General features: G+C 52.0%; 1 protein-coding gene across 1 annotated transcript in view; it reads left to right on the top strand.

Moving 5' to 3' along the window:
• The window catches only part of AMBRA1 (autophagy/beclin-1 regulator 1), a 203115-nt gene extending 182110 nt beyond the window's left edge, over positions 1 to 21005 (top strand). The window contains exons 16-19 of the mRNA XM_011963313.1: positions 601 to 740; positions 8244 to 8336; positions 9923 to 10116; positions 20076 to 21005. Coding sequence (XP_011818703.1) covers positions 601 to 740; positions 8244 to 8336; positions 9923 to 10116; positions 20076 to 20569 — 921 coding nt within the window. The 3' untranslated portion in view covers positions 20570 to 21005. The remainder of the gene's footprint in view (positions 1 to 600; positions 741 to 8243; positions 8337 to 9922; positions 10117 to 20075) is intronic.
• The last annotated feature ends 4605 nt before the right edge of the window (positions 21006 to 25610 follow it).

The following is a 25610-nucleotide window of genomic DNA, read 5'->3' as shown; positions in this document are numbered from 1 at the left end:
GGATGGTCTCGATCTCCTGACCTCGTGATCCGCCCATCTCGGCCTCCCAAAGTGCTGGGATTACAGGCTTGAGCCACCGCGCCCGGCCCCTAGTATTTCTTAAAAGAGACCTACCTCTCCCCACAAATGAGAGAATGCCATCTCTCCTGCTGCCCCAAGTTCTCAGGCATGAGTTAAGAGTCATCCTGTTCGAAAACCAAACACCTCATGTTCTCACTCATAGGTAGGAATTGAACAATTAGATCACTTGGACACAGGAAGGGGAACATCACACACCAGGGCCTGTCGTGGGGTAGGGGGACGGGGAAGCGATAGCATTAGGGGATATACCTAATGTAAATGACGAGTTAATAGGTGCAGCAAACCAACATGGCACATGTATACATACGTAACAAACCTGCACATTGTGCACATATACCCTAGAACTTAAAGTATAATAATAAAAAATATATATATGTGGAAAAAAAAAAGAGTCATCCTGTTCCCAGCCTCACTACCTCCTTTCCTCCCTGTAATTTGTTTCTCCCTGGATTTTGTTATTCTTGGTAACAAATTGCTTCTCCTCCCATTCTCTTTTTTCCCCTCTTTTCCTCTACCTAGAGAGTTTTCAACGTCCTTTACCCGATGCCTGCCGACCAGCGGAGACATGTCAGTATCAACTCTGCCCGTTGGCTGCCTGAGCCAGGGCTTGGCCTGGCTTATGGTACTAACAAAGGAGACCTGGTGATCTGCCGACCAGAGTAAGTGGCTTAAAGTGTGGGAGTTGAGGGATCATTGGGGCCGAGGACTGGGGTAATCAGTATTCACCAACTGGGTCTTTTTAGATGGGAAATGTCAATCCATCTAGAGCCTGCCTCATTCTCAGCGCCACTCCTTAAAGGGCCCTCTTCCCACAGGGGCTGGTAGGATTAGCTCCCCATTTCACATTTCATCCAGAGACTGATTTAGTGACCGTGTTTTCTTGAATCTAAAGGGAGTAGTTTTTTGTCTTTGTTTTCCCTTGTTCTCTGGTTTCCTAGACTAAAGTTTCTCTGCAGTCAAAAGCATAGATATCAAAGATTCTTTTTTAAACCCTGTTAGAAAAATTCAACAGTTGGTCTTGGATTTGAGTAAATGCCATAGACTTTAACTTAAAAAGTATTGGAAATAGGTATTGTTGAAACCCTAAATGGTTAAGCCACTGATCTCTAATAGCTGGATTCTGTCTTGTGTGTTTTCCTTTCTGCTTGGAGCTCTAGCTTATACTAGTGAAAGCAGACTGAAAAGCTCAATTTGGGGCTGGGCACGGTGGCTCACGCCTGTAATCCCAGCACTTTGATAGGCTGAGGCGGGCACATCACCAGCTCAGGAGATTGAGACCATCCTGGTCAACATGGTGAAACCCCGTCTCTACTAAAATACAAAGTTAGCCGGGCATGGTGGCATGTGCCTGTAAGTCCCAGCTACTCGGGAGGCTGAGGCAGGGGAATCGCTTGAACCTGGGAGGCAGAGGTTGCAGTGAGCTGAGATCATGCCATTGCACTCCAACCTAGCGACAGAGTGAGACTCCGTCTCAAAAAAAGAAAGAAAGAAAGAAAAAGAAAAGAAAAGCTCAATTTATAGTCAAAGCAATTATTATCTGGTCTTGAAGTAGGGAGTAGGAGGGGATTTGTGTCTGGAGTCCTGATGACACCCCTTCCCCTTCCTCTGGCTTTATGGAGGTCAGGGTTTCTCCAGGCATTCATTCACTAGAGACACTGGGGGTCAGCCGGGTCTGTCATCAGTTTCCAGCCCCAACCAGGTGGAGAGTGTGAAGCTCTGCTTCACTGCAGATCAGGCTGATTGCTGCGTGGGACGCTGCAAGGTTCCAGTCAACTAAATGCCACTTCTGCCTCCAGGCTGTCCTCATGTTGACCTCCACCTGGTGCACAGTCTTTTCCCAGAGTGTTCTGCAGATCACAGAGTGTGGTGTGACAGTTCCAGCAGGGTCTCTGGTTATCAGAAGTGGGAAGTGTCTGTGTTGCGTTTTGATGGGACCCTTGATAGTTTCTCCTAAAGGATGTACTTGGGTCAGCTCCTGTGGCCTGGTAGGGAACTGCTGATTGGGTCCTTATCAGCTGAGTTAGCTCAGTGGCCCAGGAGAAAGGAAACCTGGTTCTTAGGGCAGCTCTTGCATTCCATTTTGAATTTTTTGAGCCCCTCCCAAAGACAGACTACTGTCTAAGCCTAGCCTGGTCAGGCTGCGCTTGGAGCTGCAAGAATGTTTTGTGTTGCAAGCCACTTGCTCCAGAGAACATCTTTCACCATCTCCAAAGCGTCCAGAGAGCATGTTCATTATCTCCTTGGGTCTCTCAGCTTCTGCCCTTTCTCTGGCCTGTCCGTAGTCCCAGGATCTGTCCTGAAATACTCCTTTTCCCCAAAGCACATGACACTGATTGTCTTACCTCTTTTCTTAACAGTTCATAAGAGGAATCTAATAAGCATCTTTTCCAAAACTGGCACAGAATTCTGGACTATGATTCTACTCTTACTTACACCTCAGTTACAAGTCTTTCTTTCCCTGTTTCTCCGAGACCTCTTTCCTCAGGAGTGTTGTTTTGTCTATGGCTTCCACCACTAACTTTTGTCCCAGCCAAATTTCTAGTCCTCTCCCTTGCAAAAATAATCTACACCCAATTTGTTGTGGCCTCACAGAGGTTTTTATGTCTGAAACCCCAGCCTACCTACTTTGTGTCAGTCACAGTCACCTCAGCCAAACATGAAGCTGACTTTGGCTTCTGTTTTCTCTTTTCTCCCCATGTGTTGTCTCCAGCATCCCAGAGTCTCAGCTGACCTAAGCCATCTTGGGCTGCCTGGGGAACTCTCTTACCCACCAGGAACTCAAGCCTCTTCCCTGAGTAACAAGGCATTAGCATTGGACACATTGAACAGTGTCCCGTCACAGACCAAGTTGTGTTGGACTAAGAGAAAACTAGTTTAGCCCATTTTTTTGGGGTACTGTTTGTCCTGACTTCTTGGGTCAGGTTTAGGGCCCAAAGCCTTAGGGCCCAAAATGTAAGGGTACTGTATAAACTGGATATGGACATGACTGAAGTTCTTCCAGGCTTAGGCAAGGAAGACTGTGTGTGAGCAGTAGACACCTAGGGAAGTTAAAACTCCTCTGAGGCCTCCTAACAGATTGATGACGGAACTAGAATTCCTCACTTTCCTATCCAGAGCCCTTTTCACTCAAAAACCCCTTTAAAATTCTGACGCAAGCAATGTACTGTCTTCCACAGAAAAATATGCCACAAGAACGCACACATACTTTTGTAACTCTTTAAGACCTCAGGTGAAGAATGGAGCTTTAGATCGTGTTGAGACATTTCAGCAGGTCAGCATGGATGCAGGGGAATGAGGGGATCAGTGAGCACGTTCATGTCTTTTGAGCAGTCTACGGATGAGTCGTCTCCCGTCTCAAATGAGGAGAACAAATAGGGAAGTAGGAGCTCAGGGTTCTTGTGTTTCTCATAGGCAGCTGCCTATCCCTGGGTGATACAGCTCCCTGGCACACCCATTCCCAAGGGCACAGGATCCAGCCAGCCATCTGGGCCAAGATTGCAGCCCTCCCTCCGAAACAGGTGGCTCTCTGCCTTTGTCCCAGGCACAGGCAGCTGCACCCCATTTTGTGCTCTCAATACTGCTCTTGATTTCTCCTCCATTGTCTTCGCCTCAGCACTCTCTCCAAGCACAAAGACAGAGGAACAAGTTCCTTGGGCATCTCTTGGTGGTACTAAAACCCCACTTGGCAGTAGACTAAGGCCTTCAAAAATCCTCATCTCTCCAAAAGAAGGAATTCTTAGGACAGGCAAGAAGACAAACAACTGGCCAGTCAGCCCCTCTACAAAGCCATCCCAGGGGCTGATAACGCAATCACCCCGCCCTTCCTAGCAGTGAGGTGCCCCCTCCTCCTCTGCTCCCCTACCTGCACTTTGTCCAAGCTGCTGCTGTGCCTCTGGCTGCCTGCCAGCCAGCCAGCACCCCCACTGATAACCATGGGGGGTGTGAGGTGCCAGGTTGATATGAGGGAGTGCTTCCTTACTTCCGGCCTCATAAACCAGCCCTACAAATGGGGCAGGGGGAGGTGCTGGCAGAAAGTCCCCTGCTTCTCAGAGTCAGCTTAAAGGACAGAATCAGGGAACTCAGGGCAGAAGAGAGGTGGGCTGAGACTATGGGCATCTGGCCTGTTGGCCAACTGTGGGGCTCCTGACAAGGCCCCAGCTCTGTCCCTTCTGTAATCATGGTAATTAGAGTCAAGTATCATCACCCAGGGAGGGGAAAGCATGCCTCCGAATCAAAAGGGAGCCAAAATTGCTGTGGAAACCACATCTTTCAGGCAAGGCTCTAAGAGCCAGGTGCTAGCTCTTTCCCGTGCTGCAGAGACACCAGGCATCTTTGGTCTGATCCTCTGCAGCCATGTCACTGATAGATGAAAGAAGAATGTTATTGAAGGGAATGGTCCCTAGAAGGTGGGAAGTTCAGAGCCAGAAGTTCTGTGGAGAGAGCATCGTGACCACTGAGAGAGCTCGGGTCTGTTCAGGGAGCCCTGGAAGGTCTCAGCATGAGGAAGTGGTGGAGCCAGGCCCAGAAGCACAGCTTCCAGATGCTGTGGAGGAAGCCAGGTGTGAGGTGGAAGCACGCTGGAAAGGCTGGCCCTGATTGGACTTCCCAGCCTTCCTCCTCCCTTCGTGTGTTTGTCTAGCTCCCAGGAGGAACCCAGAGCAAACAGTGACTCATTCACCCTCACTGAGACCCAAGAAGACAACAGGACATGTTGGGATCATTCTTTAGCTCACAGTCAGTGACAGTGGGTATTGAAAGCTAAGAGTTTCAGGCTGGGCACGGTGGCTCATGAGCGCCTGTAATCCCGGCATTTTGGGAGGCCGAGGTGGGAGGATCACCTGAGGTCAGGAGTTCGAGACCAGCCTGGCCAACATGGTGAAACCCCGTCTCTACTAAAAATACAAAAATTAGCCAGGCACGGTGGCGGATGCCTGTAATCCCAGCTACTCAGGAGGCTGAGGCAGGAGAATCGCTCGAACCCGGGAGGCAGAGGTTGTGGTGAGCTGAGATCACACCATTGCACTCCAGCCTGGGCAACAAGAGTGAAACTCCATCTCAGAAAAAAAAAAAAAAAGCAAGCTAAGAGTTTCAGTAGCCAGAGAGGGCGTCTCTAACTCTATCCTTGGTACAGTGCCTAGAATTGAAACCAAATCCATGAGCTCATTGTAGTCTAGCTCTCTGACCACAGAAAGTAAAGCAAATCCTGGCTTAGAATTAGACCTGTGTTTGGGGAGCAGAAAGGATTGGGATGGGGAGGCATAGTGGAGCAACACATCTGAGACAGGAAGTATGGCCCTGTTCTGTTGGCAGTGGACCTCTTCAATCAATAGCCAAGGTCACAGCCCTGAGCCGAGGATGCTCTGTGCTGCTGCCTGGATGGAAAGCATTCGAGGGGACCTTTTGGCCACCAGCATTATGCTGATAGTCTCAGCTCAGACAGCAGGCCTTCTTGTGGCCTCTTTTCTGAGATAGGAAGGAACGTTCCAGGTCAGGAAGTACGTGGTTTGTTGTAGGTCTGATGTGAACAGTTTGTTGTCACTAACCAGCCCTGGCTAGCAAGAATTCCAGAAGAGGGATTTGGTGGAGACCCATGTGGTATTGCAACCTGTCAGTACATCTTGACAAGTTTGTAAATCAGTCTTCCTGGCAGCCAGCTTCACATAGTATCTAATACAGGCAGGATTTGCTCACCAAACACAGTGATGAGTTTGTTTTTGGAGGCCTCTTCCATTACTTCTGACCATTTACCTCTTCCATAATGTAAGGTAACCTTTTCTCACCTTTGCGCTCTGATGCCCATCTGGTTCTCAGACAATCCCCAAACCCCACAAAAATGGCTGTGTAGAAGAGGAAGGATAAACAGTTGGCCCTTGGTATCTGCAAATTCCACATTTATGGATTCAACAAGCCATAAATCAAAAATATTTTTGGAGAAAATAAAACAGTAAAAATTAACAGTACAATTAGGCTGGGAATGGTGGCTCACACCTATGATCCCAGTACTTTGGGAGGCTGAGGTAGGCAGATTTTTTAGCCCAGAAATTTGAGACCAGCCTGGGCAACATGGTGAAACCCTGTCTCTACAAAACAAAAAACAAAAAAAAAATTAGCCAGTCGTGGTGAGGCACGCCTGTAATACCAGCTACTCAGGAGGCTGAGGTAGGAGAATCACTTGAGCCCAGGGAAGTTAGGGCTATAGTGAGCCATGATCACACCACTGCACTTCAGACTGGGCAACAGAGTGAGATCCTGTCTCAAAAACGAAAGGAATACAAATAGACAATACAGTATAATAACTGTCTGCATAATTTACATTGTATTAGTGCAAGTAATCTAGAGATGATTTTAAGTATACAAAAGGATATGGATAGGTTGTGTAGTAGGGACTTGAGCGTGCATAGATTTTGGTATCCACAGGGGGTCTTGGAACCAATTCCCTAAAGATACCAATGGACAACTGTACTGCTTTTTAAAGAGGTGGCCTTTGGAATTACACCAACTCTACAGCCTGACAGGCCCCTGGAGCCTGGGAGAGGTTTACTACAGGGCAGTGAAAGGAAGAGTACTTTTGTTTGGCTGTGGCTCTTTCCCTTCAAAGAAGCAAGTAGTATTCTCGCAGGTAAAGCCTAATCATAGTTACCCACTAAAGACAGATTTGGGCCAGGCGTGGTGGCTCACGCCTGTAATCCCAGCACTTTGGGAGGCCGAGGTGGGAAGATCATTTGAGCCCAGGAGTTCAAGATAAGCCTGGGCAACATAATGAGACCCCATCTGAAAAAATTTTTTTTAATTTTTAAAATTTTAAAAAGACCGATTTGGGCTGGGCACAGTTGCTCACGCCTGTAATCCTAGCACTTTAGGGGGCCAAGGTGAGCAGATCACTTGAGGTCAGGAGTTTGACACCAGCCTGGCCAACATGGTGAAACCCCGTCTCTACTAAAAGTATAAAAATTAGCTGGGCATAGTAGCACACACCTGTAATCTCAGCTGCTCGGGAGGCTGAGGCAGGAGAATCGCTTGAATCCAGGAGGCAGAGGTTGCAGTGAACTGAGATCATGCCACTGCACTCTAGCCTGGGCATCAGAGTGAGACTCCATCTCAGAAGAAAAGGCAGATTTGGAGGCTCAGTGTCTGGTTTTGTTGCCTTTTACCTGAGGCAGTACAGCCTCCTGGGACCTCCTGGAATACAGTCCCTCATCATCCAGGCCCTACCGGGTCTCTGTCCTAGCCAACACCCATGTTTAGGAAGGAAGCGCCTCCCAGCATCCTATAATCCACTTACCTGGGGATGTTTGCTCTTTATGGAGGTAAGTTCTGTTGTTAAAGGAGGGTGATCTAGGCCTCTAGGTTAAATAGCTCAGGCTACCCCAGGGGCAAGAGCCTGCACTGTCTTTGTTCCTGAGGCCTCTGCTTTTCTTTTTCTTTTTCTTTCTTTTTTTTTTTTTTTGAGACAGAGTCTCACATTGTCACCCAGGCTGGAGTACAGTGGCGCAATCTCAGCTCACTGCAACCTCTCTCTCCTGGTTCAAGCGATTCTCCTCCCTCAGCCTCCCGAGTAGCTGATACTATAGGCGTGTGCCACCATGCCCAGCTAATTTTTATATTTTTAGAGATGGGGTTTCACAGAGTTGGCCAGGATGGTTTTGATCTCTTGACCTCGTGATCTGCCCGCCTCGGCCTCCCAAAGTGCTGGGATTATAGGCGTGAGCCACCAGCACCCGGCCAAGGTCTCTCTTCTAAAGACTAGGCATGCCCATTGGGCAGAGCTGTCCATGGCACTATATCTCTCCAGTGGGCCTCACATTTGCCATCTTAGTTCCTTTCTCTGTGTCTGAAGAATACTCAGGACCCACTGCCTGTATCTGTTGTTGCTATTTTTTAGCTGTCTCTTAGCTCCAAGGAGGAGCCAGTTAGGCTAGTCAGGGGGAAAGGAGAAGCTAAACCCACCATTCCAGCCATTTAGGCTATTAGAGATTTGTCTGAATTGCCCCAGCACTGAGCATCCTGATGAAACCACAGCTCTGGTCTTGGTCTCAGCTCAGCCCCAGGAGAGAGAAAGGATGGGCAGCCACAGTCCACAAAGCCAGGAGTTTTAGGAGCTCTTATCCTTTCCTCTCTAATGCCTTTCACCTTCTTCTACACCCTTCCCAACTGATTTTTAGGGCCTTAAACTCTGGTGTTGAGTACTACTGGGACCAGCTGAACGAGACGGTCTTCACTGTCCATTCCAACAGCAGGAGCAGCGAGCGGCCTGGGTATGTTTGGGAAGTAGGCAGGGAGCAGCTGGCTGGAGGCCCGTCCCTTCCTCCTGCTTTTGATGAGCTCTTAAGTAGTGCCTTCAGCGTCCTCTAGGGCTCTGGGTCCCTCCTCAACCAGAGCAGCGCCTCCTTGATCTTTTGTGTACAGTTTCATTTAAGAAAAGTGTTGTATGGCTAAGAAAGAGAACAAAAGCTCTGCTCTCAGAGTCTTGCTGTAGAACCACCCCCTCACCCTCTCCCATCCTGGCCATGGTGCCTGGGCATACTTGGGGTGAGGAGAGAAGATAGGGCCTGAAGAAGGATGCCGCCCCATGAAGTCTGCTCCATGGCCCAGGCTCTTCCAGATGACTAGGACCTCAGGGACCAAGCTGCCCAGGGCTGTAGCCCAGGGACAAATCCTCTTGAGGCACCCATTAGAAATCTGGTACTGATCCTTTCATCACTTAATTCACTAATGAAGACTGGAACAAAGTGCTGGGTTGTTGATAAACCCAAAGCAATTGCTACTTCCCCTAGGAATTGCTGAGCATAGCTGGAGGAATAGTCCCAGAAGCAGCTAGAAATATGAGTGTCTGGTGATAGTCTCAAAAGCCCTGGGCTGCCTCTGCTGCCAGCTCCAGCTGTTCCAGGGCAGTGCCTGGGACATGTCCAAGGAAGGGGGATGCTAGCATTGGCCAGAACCTTCCTTGTAGGACAGCCTGTGCTCCCTACCTGCAAGGGTCTGTTTTCAGAAGGCCCTGGAAGGAGGATCCCAGAACAGCCTGTCCAGGAGTTCCAGTCCTGGATGGGCGCAGTGGCTCACGCCTGTAATCAATCCCAGCACTTTGGGAGGCTGAGGCAGGCAGATCACGAGGTCAGGAGATCCAGACCATCCTGGCCAACATGGTGAAATCCCTCTCTACTAAAAATACAAAAAATTAGCCGAGCATGGTTTTGTGTGCCTATAATCCTAGCTACTTGGGAGGCTGAGGCAGGAGAGTCACCTGAACCCGGGAGGTGGAGGTTGCAGTGAGCTGAGATTGTGCCACTGCACTCCAACCTGGGTGACAGGGTGAGACTGTCTCACCAAAAAAAAAAAAAAAGAGTTACAGTTCTTTCCCTCCAAAGTGGAGCTCTCAGTTCTCTTGGAAATTCAAGAATTCAAAGTGGAATCTCCTGAGCATACAGTTGGAAGGAAGGTAAAGCTAAAGAGAGAAAGGACCTTCTTCCAGTGCTCACTCTTCATCCCATGATCTCAGCTGCTGGCCTCCTGAATTTCATTAGTGTCTTTTCATATCAGCCATCTCTACAGCTCCTCCCCACTCCCCGACAGGGGCCTGTTGTTGAAGGGCATGACTGAGCCAGGGTTGCAAGATTGGATGTTTCTGTGGCCTTTCATTGTCCCAGGGTATAGACTGACCTTGGGAGAGAATGGACACAGACAAGTTAACCACCATCAAGAGGCAGTTGCAGGAGCACAGGGCTTCTCTTAGCCAGCAGGGCCTGGCCCAGACTGCCCTGAGGATTGGCACAGAGCTAGCAGAGTGCTGTGTGGGGCGCTGTCCCAAGCCCCACCTGACTTCAGTCTGTTTTTCTCTCCCTAGAACCAGCAGAGCCACATGGAGGACAGACAGAGACATGGGGCTGATGAATGCCATTGGGCTGCAGCCCCGGAACCCAACCACCTCAGTGACATCTCAGGGCACCCAGACTCTGGCCCTTCAGCTGCAGAATGCCGAAACACAGACGGAGAGGGAGGTGCCGGAGCCAGGGACAGCCGCCTCAGGTCCTGGTGAAGGTAGGAACCATGTGGTGCTGGAGTGGGTGGGAGAGGGACTCTAAGACCGTGTGAGTGTCACTTCCCACTCAGGATACATACCCCCTCCCATGTCTGGGTGATGCCTACCTGGTGGCATTAAGAGCCTCCTCAACAGTGACGTGGTTTCCCTGAGCTGGGTCACTCTTGCAGCTCACCTCAGCTCCCACCAAGTACGCTGACCTCCCTCTCCTCTAAAATGTGAGGACCCAGGCTCTTTTTCCCAAAGAGAGAGCACAGAAAGCCTGGATTGAAAGGGTTAAAGGGAGACTCGCTCCTGCAAGCTGCCATTCCAGAGAAGTGCACCCCAGGCCTTAGCTTCTGGGGCCAAACCACAGCCTAGCTTGTCGTCCCCCTACCAGTGTGGCAGATTTGGGACTGCCCCATGGGAGGACCTCTCGCACTCCTGTCACACCTGGGGCTCGCTGCCATTTTGGCTGCAGCCTGGCATAACATCAGCCCCTTCCTCTCACCTATTTCAGGTGTGGCTCTGCCACACTCGGCCCTGACTCTCTGTGCCAGCCTCACACTTTTAAAAACCAATTAGCACTTCCCAGCAGCAGAGCTCGAGCCACTTAGGAGTCCGTCAGCAGCTGTGTTAAACAGGCTGTTCTCACTCAGTTGCTATCCTCACCACCTACCCCCAGCCCCCTTGCTGGTCGTCGCTCCAAACAAAGCAGCCTCCAAACAGACACATTTTCTAAGTCTGTGTTGAGCCATTTGCCCAGAAGAGACCATGGGAGGAAAAGCCATGGTGCATGTCAGGCAAAGAATAACAAACATACCTGTCACCCCAGGGAACGGCTTTCTACACCGCAGTGCCCCTCAGGGTCTTGCATGGTCACTCTCGATGCCATGAACCAGGGTCTTGCATGGTCGCTCTCGATGCCATGAACTGAGAATTTTCAAAGTGAAGTCCCTCTTTGGTCTGTAGCACAGCCTACCTCCTGCATCTGTGCTAGGTGGAAGCCCCTCACTGGGGCCATGACCTTTAGGTGGTGCTGGCTGAAGCAGCCAACCTTGACTGTGAGCCTCTAGGAGGAGGTGGTGGAAGGCTCCTTCTGCCATCTTCAGGCCCTTTTTTGCAGGTTTCTATGGACTCTGAGCTGCTCCGGAGTCCATTAGGACTATTCCAGGAAGCCTGAGGGCCAGGCAAAAGGGAACCAGCACAGGCTTCTCCAATGGAGCCAGCAGGCCAGCCCTCTCTCTCGGTAGGAGGCAGACCTCTCAGAGCTCCCAGTAAACCCTGACAGTGGGAGGGGTTTGGAGAGAGGGGCCAAAAGAAGGCAGCTCCTTCTTTTTATTTTTATTTATTTATATTTTTCTTGAGACAGAGTCGAGCTCTGTCACCTAAGCTAGAATGCAGTGGTGTGATCTCGGCTCACTGCAGCCTCTGCGATCTCAGCTCACTGCAGCCTCTGCTTCCCGAGTTCAAGTGATTCTCCTGCCTCAGCCTCCCGAGTAGCTGGGATTACAGGCATGTGCCACCATGCCCGGCTAATTTCTGTATTTTTAGTAGAGACAGGGTTTCACCATGTTGTCCAGGCTGGTCTCGAACTCCTGACCTTGTGATGTGCCCGCCTAGGCCTCCCAGAGTGCTGGGATTAAAGGCCTGAGCCACCGTGCCACTCTTATTTTTTGAGAGTGCAGTGGTGCAATCTCAGCCTACTGCAACCTCTGCCTCCCAGGTTCAAGTGCTTTTCTCTGCCTCAGCCTCCCGAGTAGCTGGGATTACAGGCGCCCACCACCACTCCCAACTAATTTTTGTATTTTTTAGTGGAAACGGCGTTTCGCCATGTTGGCCAGGCTGGTCTTGAACTCCTGACCTCAAGTAATACGCCTACCTCAGCCTCCCAAAGTGCTGGGATTACAGGCGTGAGCCACCGCACTCTGTTGCTCAGGCTGGAGTACAGTGGCGCCATCTTGGCTCACTGCAGTCCTGAACTCCTAGGCTCAAGCGATCTTCCTGCCTCAGCCTACTGACTAGCTGGGACTACAGGTGTGTGCCACCATGCCCGGCTATTTTTTTTTTAATCATTATTTTTTTTAGAGAAAGGGTCTCACCGTGTCGCCCTGGCTGGTCTTGAACTCCTAGCTTCAAGCAAGCCTCCCTTCTTGGCTTCCCAAAGTGCTGGAATTACAGGCATGAAGCACTGCACCCAGCTAGGCAGCCCCTTCTGATTTGATTTCACTGAGCTTTTACCATATATCAGCTACTTGGGCTGTGAAGACAAATAGGCCTCTCTGTCCTTCCGTGGGGAGCTCACAGTCTAGAGAGGGAGATGGACGCCTAAACTGATAATTGTTTTAATGTGATGAGGACCTCTGGAGCACAGAGGAGGAGGGGCTATGTCCAGCTTGTGGGGCTTAGGGGAGAGTCCAGGCTCAGGAGGTGGCCCTGAGCGTAGTCTTCAAGGATGAGTAGGAGTCAGGTGAAGTTGGGTGGTGGGGAAACATTCCTGGAGATATGTCTCAGCACATGCAATGGCACCAAGTTCAAAGACATGTTACTGCATAAAGGACCAGTAATTTGTGTTCATGGCATGTCTGGTGCATGTGGAGAACTGAGGCTGGATGAGTGGGGAGGGCAGGTTACTGGGGCTGAAGATGACGTGCTGGGGCTCTGGGAGCAGGAGCTGCCACCTTCAGAAGTATGTCTGCTAGTGTTTCACCTCCCAGAGAATTCTCTGCTGTTTTCTTGGTTAGCATGCAGCCCATTTCTGGCTTTTAGTCAATTATAAGTTCCTTTCATTCTTTTTGGGGGATGGGGCAGAGGGTGGGGCAGAGGGAAGGAGCTCTTTTCCCTGGTTTTAGGAGGCAGGACCTGGTTCCTTGCCCCACTATCCCCTCCTTCTGTAAAGTAGAGTGGGTGGTAGAGGATGGCCCCAGCTAAGCTGAGGCTCTGGTCAGCAGGAGCAGCAGGCAGAGTGAGACCGGGCAGCTGGCTGCTTCTGCCTGCCTGCATCCCTGCATGCTCTGCCTAGACTCTGCACCCTCAGCTGTTCCACACACCATACCCCTTTCAGAAACCAGTCAGGGCAGGGGAGGTGTGGGTCAGAAGGTATGAACACTTGATGGATGGGTGTCAGTGTCCAGCCTTGTCCCTCCTAGGGCAAGGAACCTTGCTCTGAGTCACTCATACCACTATTCTGCTGTCAGACTCTTCAGGGGAGCCCAGGGATCAGGGCTGTCTTTGGGCCCAGATTTCACCATGCAGAGGCAGCTGGCAGGTTTTGTGTAGACAAAACCAGAGCTGCAAGAACATGGATAACCAAATCCTCTGGTCAGGGAGTTCAGCTGTTCTGGGCTGGGCTAGAAGGGAGATCCCACCTGCACTCACACCTATACAGGCACCAAGATTTATTTTGGTTTTTTTTTTTTTTTATTATTTTTTGAGACAAGATCTCGCTCTTCCATCCAGGCTGGAGTACAGTGACACAAACACGGCTCAGTGCAGCCTCGACCTCCTGGGCTCAAGGGATCCTCCCCACCTCAGCCTCCTGGCACATGCCACCACACTTGGCTAATTTTGTTTTGTTTGTTTGTTGTAGAGGCAGGGTTTCACCATGTTGCCCAGGCTGGTCTCGAACTCCTGGGCTCCAGCGATCCTCCCACCTCAGCCTCCCAAAGTGCTGGGATTATAGGTGTGTGCCGCCGCACTCAGCCACCCAGATTTATTAATGTGGGAAGCCTGCTCTGCTTGTAGTAATTGCTGTTCTGTGGCCTGCCCCCACCCACTCCCCTTGGCCTTTTTCTGTCAGCACCAAAGGGCTCCTAGGCTACTTCTAATTTTCTTGTTCTACAAAAATTTCGTTGAAATCCATTCCGCTCTTTCCAGGCCTTCCAGGAGGAGCCCTCCACAGGGGTATTTGCACGCGTCAGCTTTTGTGCATGTTCGACTTTATTTTATTTTATTTTATTTTTGAGACGGAGTCTTGCTCTGTCGCCCGGGCTGGAGTGCAGTGGCCGGATCTCAGCTCACTGCAAGCTCCGCCTCCGGGGTTGATGCCATTCTCCTGCCTCAGCCTCCCGAGTAGCTGGGACTACAGGCGCCCGCCACCTCGCCCGGCTAGCTTTTTGTATTTTTTTTTAGTAGAGACGGGGTTTCACCGTGTTAGCCAGGATGGTCTCGATCTCCTGACCTTGTGATCCGCCCGTCTCGGCCTCCCAAAGTGCTGGGATTACAGGCTTGAGCCACCGCGCCCGGCCTCGACTTTAATAAGAGTGATTTCTCCCAGAATTTGACCCTACAGCAAGCTTTCCTACCCTGCTGGCCAAGAGGGTAGCTCGAAAAGGGAGGGAAGCATTTCCTGGGCTCACCATTGGCTTCCAGCACTGATACAGTGCCTCCCTAGCTTGCAGTGGGCATTCAGGGCAAGCATGGAATGAATGAGTTGAGCTGAGCTGAGGCAGGGCCCTGCCTCCGAGCATGGCTGTGCCCCACTATTTGGAGAGCACCATGGCTGTGCCTCTGACCCGTAGCAAAGGTCATCTGAGCCTCTGTTTTGTCTGGTGAAGATGGTAGGTAGACCAGCAGCAGTAGCCTGGGCCCTGGGCCAGGAAAAAGCAGATGTGAAGAGGGAGGGGCTGGAAGACCAGTACTCCCAGAGGTCAGGAAGGGCAGCTCCTCCTATGACTCTCTGAGCCTCAGTTCGCTCTTCTCTTCTGGCAATGAAACCTCTAGAATTAAATATGGTTGCAGGGCATGGTGGGAACTTGTTGATTCTACCCTGGCCTCTGCAGAATTCTAGAGTGCACCTTAGGACTTGCCAAGGAAGAGACCTCATGTGAACTCTAAATCAATTTCCTATTTTCAAAGACAAAAACAGATGCTTTTGCTACAGAGAAGACCGCAGAATTAACCCCCTGTCTGCCACGGTGCCTGGATCCCTGACTGTGACTGCCATTTCCCTGTAGCCCTGGTGTTTTTTCTCTTGAAGAATGTACCAGCTGCCCTCAGTTGCTCTTAGCCTTGGCTTGGAGTTCCCAGGAGGGAAGCACAGCTCATAGTTCTGTAGGCTGAAGTTGTCCACATCCAGCCCTGGGGGAGCCATTTGTTTGTACATTTTTAAATCTTCCATTCATTCTTTTTTGAGCACTTACTTTGTGTCTGGTATTGTGTTAGGCATCATGAATTCAAGGGCACTGTGGAGGGAATTACATTGAGATGAATCCGTTGTGTCTCTTCCCTCAGAGAGCAAGTCCAGAGAGAACTAGACATATAAAGGCTTCTCCAGTGGCTCGTATCTGTAATCCCAGCACTTTGGGAGGCTGAGGCAGGCGGATCACAAGGTCAGAAGTTTGAGACCAGCCTGGCCAACATGGTGAAACCCCATCTCTACTAAAAATACAAAAAAAAATTAGCTAGGCGTGGTGGTGCATGCCTGTAATCCCAGCTACTTGTGAGGCTGAGGCAGGAGAATTGCTTGAACCTGGGAGGTGGAGGTTGTAGTGAGCCGAGATCTCGCCACTGCACTCCAGCCTGGGCAACAGAGCGAGGCTCCGTCTCAAAAAAACAAAATAAAATAAATGCTTCTCCTGCAGTGAGGCAGTTACAAGACCAGTTTTCCAAGCATCCTTAAGTCTGGAGCCCCTGTGAGGAGCCTGGGAGCCCTTTTATTCATCCATACACGTATTTGACAAATACACGCCCTGTGTAAACCCACGTGTTAGACTTGACTTAAAAGTGAATACAACTTGAGTCCAAGACCTTCAGGAACTTATAGGCCAGAAGAAAGATGTCACAGCCATGGGGAGGTGTGAAGCACTATGAGGCCCCAGAGAAGGAGCAGCCCCTTCCAGCTGGGGGACCAGAGAGAACTGGGTGGCAGAGGAGACGAGACAAGAGCATGGCACAGTGTGCACAGTGTATGCCCACCTGTGCAGCCAGGGAGCAGGGCTGCCGGGTACCTGCAGGAATGTGGGGTCAGGGCAGGACGGTCTGCAGCGTGATAAGGGCCTGGCCAGAGAGCCCTCAAATGTCAAGCTAAAGAGTTTTGACTACTGTGAGGGCTTTTGCAGCTTCTGGGTTTTAAACAGGGTACAGACTTAACAAGAGCTCAATTCATCAGAGCTGAATTAGGATGGTAATGGCAACAGTGTGGAGACTGGATAGAAAGAGAGGAGACTGGTAGCAAGAAGCCCAGTTAGGACACAGTCACAGCCATAGAGAGGGGTGGCCAGGCCTGGAGCCACAGGCAAGCAAGCAGTGGGCTCAGACTTGAGTGCCAGCAGCAGGGCCTCCCCCAGAGCCTGGGAAAGCCCATCCGGGGCTCTCTGGGGGCTTGGCTGCAGCAGCACCCATAGGGCCCCAAGGCAGCCTGTTTTGCCCCTGGTAATCTACTTGAAAAGAGCTGAGCTGGACGTGGTGGCTCACGCCTGTAATCCCAGCACTTTGGGGTCCAGGTGGGGGGATCACAAGGTCAGGAGTTTGATACCAGCCTGGCTGGCATGGTGAAACACTGTCTCTACTAAAAATACAAAAATTAGCCGGGTATGGTGGCACATGCCTGTAGTCCCAGCTACTCAGGAGGCAGGAGAATTGCTTGAACCCGGGAAGTGGAGGTTGCAGTGAGCTGAGATCATGCCACTGCATTCCAGTCTGGGCGACAGAGCGAGACTGTCTCAAAAAGAAAAGAAAAGAGCTGAGAGTTCACCAGGCACAGCGCCCGGCACAGTGCACTCCAGTGCCAGCAGGCCTCAGGCCAGCCACGGCACGCCCCAGATCATGCTGTGAGGGCTTCAGTGCACAGAGTTCTTAGAAAGCAATGGGGCTACAATGGGCATGGGGAGGGCCCCGCCTCCCCAGGCAGCCCTTGACTCCCAGGGTAGAATCTCTGTGAGCACCAAGGCTGTAGGTTGACCTTTTTCCCTTTACCCTCTGCCCCACTGTTAGAAGGCTTTAAACCCTGAAGATAGGGTTGACCCAGAACTCTGAGAGCCCTTCAGGTTTTCTCTCCTTCTGCCCTGGGAGCTAGAGACAGGCGTCCCAGGAGGAAGTGGGGAAGGGCAGCCACCTTGAGGGATGGAGGGCAGCGCTTTATCAGGGGATCTCCAGAAAAGCAACAGAGAACATAATGCTGAGGAAGATCGTCTAAGACTGGGGCCGGGTGCAGTGACTCACCCATGTAATCCCAGTACTTTGGCAGGCCAAGGCAGGAGGATTGCTTGAGCCCAGGAGTTCAAGACCAGCCTGGGCAACATGGAAAACCCTGGCTCTATAAAAATTACAACAAATTAGCCAGGTGTGGTGGTGCATGCCTGTACTCCCAGCTACTCAGGAGGCTGAGGTGGGTGGATCACTTGCACCCGACAGGCTTAAGCTGCAGTGAGCGGTGTTGGTACCGTTGCACTCCAGTTTAGGTGACCTAGCGAGACCTGGTCTCAAAAAAACCCTGTAGAAAGAACTAGAAGCATGAGGCTGCCAAGTACTAACAAGAAGGGTGAGCGATCTCTTTGGGCCTTAGATGCCACCAAGCTGTGAAACCAGCTGGCCTGGAAATCCAACTCTAATGAGGCAGGCAGAGAGAAGGGAATGGATGGGGTTAGGGGAGCAAAGAAAGTCTCATAAAAATAGCTGGTGGCAAGTACCCCAAAAAGAAAGAAAACTCACCATCAAAACCCCCAAAACTGCAAAATCCGAAACAGTAGCTGATGGAGACAAATCAGTTCAGTGGAGTCATCCCTTGCAGCCTGGGAGCCTTGATCATAGTTGCCCACGGTCTTAGCCTGATTCTCACCCTACCAAGAGCTGAGCAGAAGGCTGGAAGGGAGGTCCCACAGGGACAGAGCTCCACTGCTGCAGACCCCAAGTTAGTCACAACAGGCACTGTTGACCAAGTACCTGGGCTGTGTGTTCGCTCCTTTTCTCTCTCTAGCACTGTGCAAGGTAGACGGTAGGGATTTTTTCAAGGTCACCCAGCAAGCAAATGACAGAGCTGAGATTTGAGTCGAAGTCTTTTCTGTTCCCACACAAGTGAATGCTCGGGCCTTTCTGGAGAGGGGGTGGTGGACAGATGCTGCTTTCCCTCCCCAGACCTGCATTTTGAAGCCTGGGGCCTGTGCTGGTCAGTTCACTCTCTCCACGGAAATACGGCATCAGGCATTGAGCCCCAGAAGAACAGTAACTGGGGAATAGCTTGTGAAGACTAGGGGGTAGAGGGAAAGAAGAGAAGGAAACAGCCCTTACAGGGAACAGTTAAAACTCTCAGCTTCTGACCAGGCGCGGTGGCTCACGCCTGTAATCCCAACACTTTGGGAGGCCTAGGTGGGCAGATCGCCTGAAGTCAGGAGGTTGAGAGCAGCCTGGCCAACATGGTGGAACCCTGTCTCTACTAAAAATACAAAAAATTAGCCAGATGTGGTGTGAGCCTGTAATCCTAGCTACTCAGGAGGCTGAAGCAGGAGAATTGCTTGAACCTGGGAGGCGGAGGTTGCAGTGAGCCAAGGTTGTGCCACTGCACTCCAGCCTGAGTGACAAGAGCAAAACTCCATCTCAAAAAACAAATAAAGGCTGGGTGCAGTGGCTCACTCCTGTAATCCCAACCCTTTGGGAGGCTGAGGCGGGCTGATTACCTGAGGTCAGGAGTTTGAGACTGGCTTGGCTAACATGGCGAAACCCCGTCTCTACTAAAAATATGAAAATTAGCTGGGCGTGGTGGCGGGCACCTGTAATCCCAGCTACTCGGAGGCCGAGGCAGAAGAATGGCTTGAACCTGGGAGGTGGAGGTTGCAGTGAGCTGAGATCGCATCATTGCACTCCAGCCTGGGCGACAAGAACAAAACTCCATTTCAAAAAAATAAATAAATATGGCCGGGCACAGTGGCTCACACCTGTAATCCTAGCACTTTGGGAGGCCGAGGAAGGTGGATCACCTGAGGTCAGGAGTTCGAAATCAGCCTGGCCAACGTGGAGAAATGCTGTCTACTAAAAATACAAAACTTAGCTAGGTATGGCAGTGCATGCCTGTAATCCCAGCTACTGGGGAGGCTGAGGCAGAAGAATTGCTTGAACCCAGGAGGTGGAGGTTGCAGTGAGCCAAGATCACGCCACTGCACTCCAGCCTGGGCGACAGAGCAAGACTCTATCTCAAAAAAAAAAAAAAATAGGCCAGGCGCGGTGGCTCATACCTGTAATCCCAACACTTTGGGAGGCTGAGGCAGGAGGATCACGAGGTCAGGAGATCGAGACCATCCTGATTAACATGGTGAAACCCCGTCTCTACTAAAAATGTAAAAATTAGCCCGGCATGGTGGCGGGCACCTGTAGTTACTTGGGAAGGTGAGGCAGGAGAATGGCATGGACCCAGGAGGCGGAGCTTGCAGTGAGCAGAGATAGCACCACTGCACTCCAGCCTGGGCAACAGAGTGAGACTCCATCAATCAATCAATCAATATAAAAATAAAAACTATCAGCTTCCTCAGGGGCTTTGAGGAGGTAACACAGAACTTTGCTGAAGGAAGACAGCGTTGTAATGAAGCAGAGCAGACTGTCTCCCTTTCGGCCACACCCATAAGGTACTTACTCTCTTTCCAGAGAAAGGGTGGCACACCCCAGCCCAGCCCTAGGTCTGCCGAGTTTCCACAGCAGGGAGCAGGCAGACAAAGCCAGCTGTCTGAACCTGCCTCCTTGTACGCTAAGATGCCACTGGTACTGAGAGAGCTCACTGAGGCCAACCTGCTGCATTCTGGGCCAGTGCTGCCTCTTAACTGGCCATTCTAGGCCTCAGTTTCCCCACCAGGAAAACAGAAGTATGGATTGTGATCATTTTGGGGATTTTGTCTAGCTTTCAAGACTCGGATTGGTTTTCAGTGATGGAGGGAGTCTTTCTCTATCCTGCGTTTAGCCAAGAATCCCCCAGCTGCTACCAGTGGCTGCCCACCTGCCTCAGAAGCCCAGACCAGCAGCCAATTCGCTCTCTCTCCTGCTTTGTACCTGCCAGGTGAGGGATCAGAGTATGGTGTCAGTGGAGAAGATGCGCTCAGCAGGATCCAGAGGCTGATGGCAGAGGGCGGCATGACGGCCGTGGTGCAGCGGGAGCAGAGCACCACCATGGCTTCCATGGGCGGCTTCGGCAACAACATCATCGTCAGCCACCGCATTCACCGCAGCTCTCAGACGGGCACTGAACCTGGTGCCGCCCGCACCTCCTCACCCCAGCCCTCCACCTCTCGGGGACTGCTCCCAGAGCCCGGGCAACTGGCAGAACGAGGCCTAAGCCCCCGGACAGCTTCCTGGGACCAGCCTGGTACCCCTGGGCAGGAGCCAACCCCACCACCCCTGCCCTCCTCCTCCCCTGTCCCTGTTCCTGTTTCCCTTCCCAGCGCTGAGGGACCAACCCTCCACTGCGACTTGACCAACAACAACCACCTTCCGGATGGTGGCAGCAGCAGGGGGCACTCTGCAGGCCCTAGGGGAGAACCACGGAACAGGTAGAGACAAACATTGCACTGGTGCCTCCCCTCGAACCGCCAAGCAGAAACCGGACCTCACAGCTGACTGGGAACTGGATGTGCGGAAGAGCTGCTGGCTGCATCAGGGAACAGGAGGAGGAGGGTCGGGGTGGAGAGGTCAGTCAGTGGGCACGAGACAGTCGAATGGGCAAGGCCTGCCTCGGGGAACTAGAACCTTCGAGGATATAGAGCCCAGGAGAGCCACACTGTGGGCTTAATGTGAATGGAGGAGCAAGTGGGTATCTCTGCCAGACACCCCACTTTCTCCTAGTAACATGGGCTCAGGGGACTCAGCCCTGGACAGGGAGCCTCCAGAGAGTGAACAGTCTTCCAGATCTGGGCCAATCATCCTGGACAGAGGCCCGCGAGGCAGCTTGGCCCTGTTCACCTGTTGGGTGGGCAGAGCCACCAGGAGCCCAGAAACAGGAGGAATGGCCTGGCCCCCAGAAACCACCTCCAACTCTGAGCCTTCCAGAGCTTCAGCCTCTCTTCGTCTTACCCCACGGAAACCAACAGGGGTCAGGCCAGGCTCCCAGATTCCTGAGGACAGGGACTTCGGCATTTACTAATGGGGGACTACTGTGGGGTAAGGGGCAGCCTGCTTGCCTGATACAGGATGGGGTCAAGGGACAGTGGGCAGGTCCTCACTCAGGAGTGGGGGGTGTAGGCTGGCCGGCCCCTAGGGCTTGTCCACCAGTCTCCTCTTCCCCCCAAGGCCCTCAGAGCAGCGCCTGTGGGTGTCAGTATTACCTGAGCCTAGGCCAAAGCTAGCCCAAGGCTGGGGAAGGGGAGGAGACTCCAGGTCAGAATGTGAGGTCTCAGTCTGTGATTTAAGGTGTTGCATGTGGACTCTTAACTGTACGTGTAGTTTCTAGTGGAGAAATCAAGGCTCTGATCATTTTGTTTTTAGTATGAAAATGTGATTTCCTTTCTGTTTGTAACTCATCATAGAAACATTGTGGTGGGAGGAGAGGGGATAGTCTACAGCTAACGAGGGAAACACCAAAGATCACATCATTAAAATGATGACATGCCCCTCGCCAGGCTCCTCTCTCTCATTTCCACGGAGGATGGGGGAGGGGTGGGGATTGGGAAGTGAGGGGCATTGACTGGGCCAGGCCCACGTTCCCCCGGCACCGTTTCTGGTGCTCTCCTAGTGGGGTGCAGTGGACCCATCTGACCCCTTCACCAGAGCTGGTCAGGTAAGGGTTGCCGCCTCTACTTCATACCACTTCTCTGTACGCCACAACTTCCTGCTTCCCTGAGGCCTGCTACAGACTGGGGCCACCTTCCAGTGGCCAGGTGAGTATGTAGGAAGGAATGACAGAAGGCTGTTCATCCTAATAGCTTCCCACCCAGGACTACAGGCCTGAAGTGATGTAACTGGCCAGAAAGCTGGATCCCCCCCAAATCCTGGGAAATCATGCACAGCAGGTGTCCAGCCTGCCAGGCAGGCGGTGGGGCTTGGTCCTATCTGCAGGCAAGGTGCCAGTTGCTAGCTGTTAAGGTCTTCCTTAACTGTGTCTTCCCTGCAGTGGCCGAAAGGCCTGCTCTATTCGTGGGTTTTGACTGCTTGAAAGCTTCCAGCTGGCCAGGCGTGGTGGCTTACAGCTGTAATCCCAGCACTTTGGGAGGCCAAGACGGGTGGATCACTTGAGGTCAGGAGTTCGAGACCAGTCTGGCCAACATGGTGAAACCCCGTCTCTAATAAAAATACAAAAAAATTAGCCGGGCGTGGTGGCTCGCGCCTGTAATCCTAGCTACTGGGGAGGCTGAGGCACAAGAATCACTTGAACCTGGGAGGAAGAGGTTGTGGTGAGTCAAGATCATGCCACTGCACTCCAGCCTGGGCAACAGAGCGAGACTCCGTCTCAAGTGGGAAAAGGATATTTGCCCCAAGTCTTCAAGAGCTATAATGGAAAATCCAAGCAGTACCAGGGCTTTTTGCCAGCAGCACATACTTTTGAGGTTTTTGTTTGTGTGTTTGTTTGTTTTGTGTGCCCAAATCTGTCCCTGATGCCATGGGGCACGCAGAATTCCAGGTTCTGCTCCAACAGAGACAAAACCAAAAGATAAGTTGGCAAGCAAGAAATACAAAACCATGGCAAGATTTAGGAAGACTCATTTTCTAGAAAATTATGTATAACAGTGGACTCTGGACTGAAAGACACATCACTTAGCTGTGTGACCTTGGGCAAGCCATTTGCCTTTTCTGGGCTTCACTTTCCCTTGTTAGGATGCGGGCTTGTACTACACAACCTCAAAGTTGCTTCTAGTTCTGTACTCTGGAATCATTCAAGCCCAGAGAGCACACAAATGGTTAGGGCAGGCTTCCTTTCAGAGGTGGGATTTAGACACCTGTAGTCCCTAAGTACTTTGGAGGCTGAGGCAGGAGGACCACTTGAGCCCATGAGTCCAAGTCCAGCCTGGGCAACAAAGTGAGACTCTTTTTTTTTTTTTTTTTTAGATGGAGTTTCATTCTTGTTACCCAGACTGGGGTGCAATGGCACAGTCTTGGCTCACTGCAACCTCCACCTCCCGGGTTCAAGTGATTCTCCTGCCTCAGCCTCCCTAGTAGCTGGGATTACAGGCATGTGCCACCACACGTGGCTAATTTTGTATTCTTAGTAGAGACAGGGTTTCTCTGTTGGTCAGGCTGGTCTCAAACTCCCGACCTCAGGTGATCTGCCTGCCTCGGCCTCCCAAAGTGCTGGATTACAGGCATGAGCCACCACGCCCCGCCAACCCTATCTCTTAAAAAAAAAAAAGGATTTGAGCTAAGCATTGAAGAATGGAAGGAAAAAGGAGCCCACTGCCCCACATCCTCTCCCCACCACCCGTAGGAGGAATAATTCCTTGGTCTGATAATGGGTCTTGTTGATTTGTTTAATGTAAACCACGTGCCAGGAGTCAATGTGCGTTCTCTCTCAATCCTCACAAAAACTCTCTGAGATCATTACTGCTGTTACCCCCAGAGCACACAACTGGCAGAGGGTTTGATCCAGGTAGTGTATGATTCCAGAGCACACACCTCAGCCACTGTCATTTCTACAGAAAGAAGAAAAGGTGTAGGAGAAACAATGAAACCCTGACTTGTTATGTTGCTTTGGGGAAAAGGGTATGGCAAGGCCCCTAGGGATGAAGTGGTCCAAATTTGTTTTTTGGGGTTTTTTTTTGTTTGTTTGTTTGAGACAGTCTCATTCTGTCGCACAGGCTGGAGTGCAGTGGTGCAATCTCGGCTCACTGCACCATCCGCCTCCCAGGTTCAAGCAATTCTCGTGCCTCAACCTCCTGAGTAGCTGGGATTACTACTGGGTGTGTGCTACGACACACAGCTAATTTTGTTTGTATTTTTACTAGAGATGAGGTGTCACCATGTTGGCCAGGCTGGTCTCAAACTCCTGACCTTAAGTGATCTGCCTGCCTCGGCCTCCCAAAGTGCTGGGATTATGGGCGTGAGCCACCACCTGGCCAAGATGGTCCAAATTTGGACCTGCCAGGCCTTGACTCTGCTGTCTCTGGATGGTGCCAGTCACCCTCCCCAACCTCCCCTCCCCCCATTGGAGGCCCTTGTCAACACCTCCCTGTCCCCACACCAGTCCTTTTCCTTAGAAAGCCCTTGCCCAATAACAGAGCCTCTCTGGTGGTGAAACCTTTGCAGGCCCCTCACACATCACAAGGTTGTGGCATCACCAGGGCAAAGATAGGGACAGCCCCTTTTGGAGGTGAGGAAATAGGTTCAGAGAAATTCTGTTACTTGTCTGCTGACCTAGTGGCATCAAAAGCAGAGCAGAGAAACCACCATGTCCCCTTGTTCCCAATTCAGCTCTCCAGGGTTCCACCGTGGGTTCTTGGGGTTGGGAGATTGAGGGAGGTCAAAAGCCCCTTCATAAGAGGGATTGTGGAGAAATTAAAGTGACTGCCTGCCAGCTTCTGGAAGAGCTGTCAGGTGTGTCTGGTGTCTGCAGCCTCCTGCCCTTGGCCTTGCTTGTTTTCTCATCTGACTGTTTTAAGGATCTGCCTTCCTCCTCCACAACCCTCACCTCCTAGGCGTACCACACTCTTCTGGGCCCTGTGAGGGATGTGGCAGTGGAACAAGTGCAGGACTGCCGTCTTAGGGTCTTATGAACCAACTTTCCTTATTTGTGAAGTAGGGCAAGAACAGTAGTGCTTCTTTCACCCCCAGTTATGAGGTCTTGGGAGACCCAATCATTCATGTAGCAACAGAAGATGGCTTCCTACTCTAGCCAACCAACCCCCAGCCCTGAAGTTCCCAATTCCAGCCAACCCCAGCCATCGCGCTCGCGAGCTCTGGGGACCCGACCCCCACTTCCGGGTTCAGCGCGGAGAACCCCACACCAAGAGCCCCGCAGCGCTGGCTTCTACTCGAGTTCCCTCCCCTTCTCTGCCAAGAGGCTCCTGCCTCTCCACCGCCGCCCCGGCAATCGCCCTCACCACCTCTGGCCCTCGGGGGAGGGTCTTGAGTTGTTTCCCCGAGAGAAGAAACCAGACGTCTTAAGGTTAATCAAATGTTTGCGATCAGAATTTGGGGTTACAGGCCTCGGTCCCAGGCGCAGTGGGGAGCGTCCGACCCCGGCGGCCCCCCGGAAGGGCGCTCTCGGAGGAAGAAGCGCTGGAGCCGAATCAGGCGGCAGAGGCGCTGGGCCCGGGCGCGGGGAGCTCTCCGAGGTGCTGAAGCCGCCCCAATGTCGGCCCAGCCTGGGCGAGGCCCCGCGTCCTGAGGCTACCGCCCTTGCGGTTCCTAGCGACCTCTGAGATTGGCTGCCTGCTCTCCGGGGTCTTGTCCCGGGCTCCGGCCCCGGCGACCTTGGGCAACCGACTGTCCCTCACAGGCGGCGGTGAACTCACGGTCCAGGCTGCGGCTGGACTGGAGGCGCGTCCCATCCCGGGACTGGGAGAGCGGGGGCGCGCCCCTTTCCCGGCCCCGAACGCCAAGCAGGGAGCCGAGCGGGTGCGGGCGAGTGGTCCGCGGTGGGCTCTTCTATCCCCGGACGACCCCCTCC

This window comes from Colobus angolensis, unplaced genomic scaffold (genome assembly GCF_000951035.1).
Source record: "Colobus angolensis palliatus isolate OR3802 unplaced genomic scaffold, Cang.pa_1.0 Scaffold61, whole genome shotgun sequence".
NCBI classification, from domain to species: domain Eukaryota; kingdom Metazoa; phylum Chordata; class Mammalia; order Primates; family Cercopithecidae; genus Colobus; species Colobus angolensis.
Note: the sequence above shows the minus strand (reverse complement) of the source record. Positions and strands in the feature narration are given on the sequence as shown.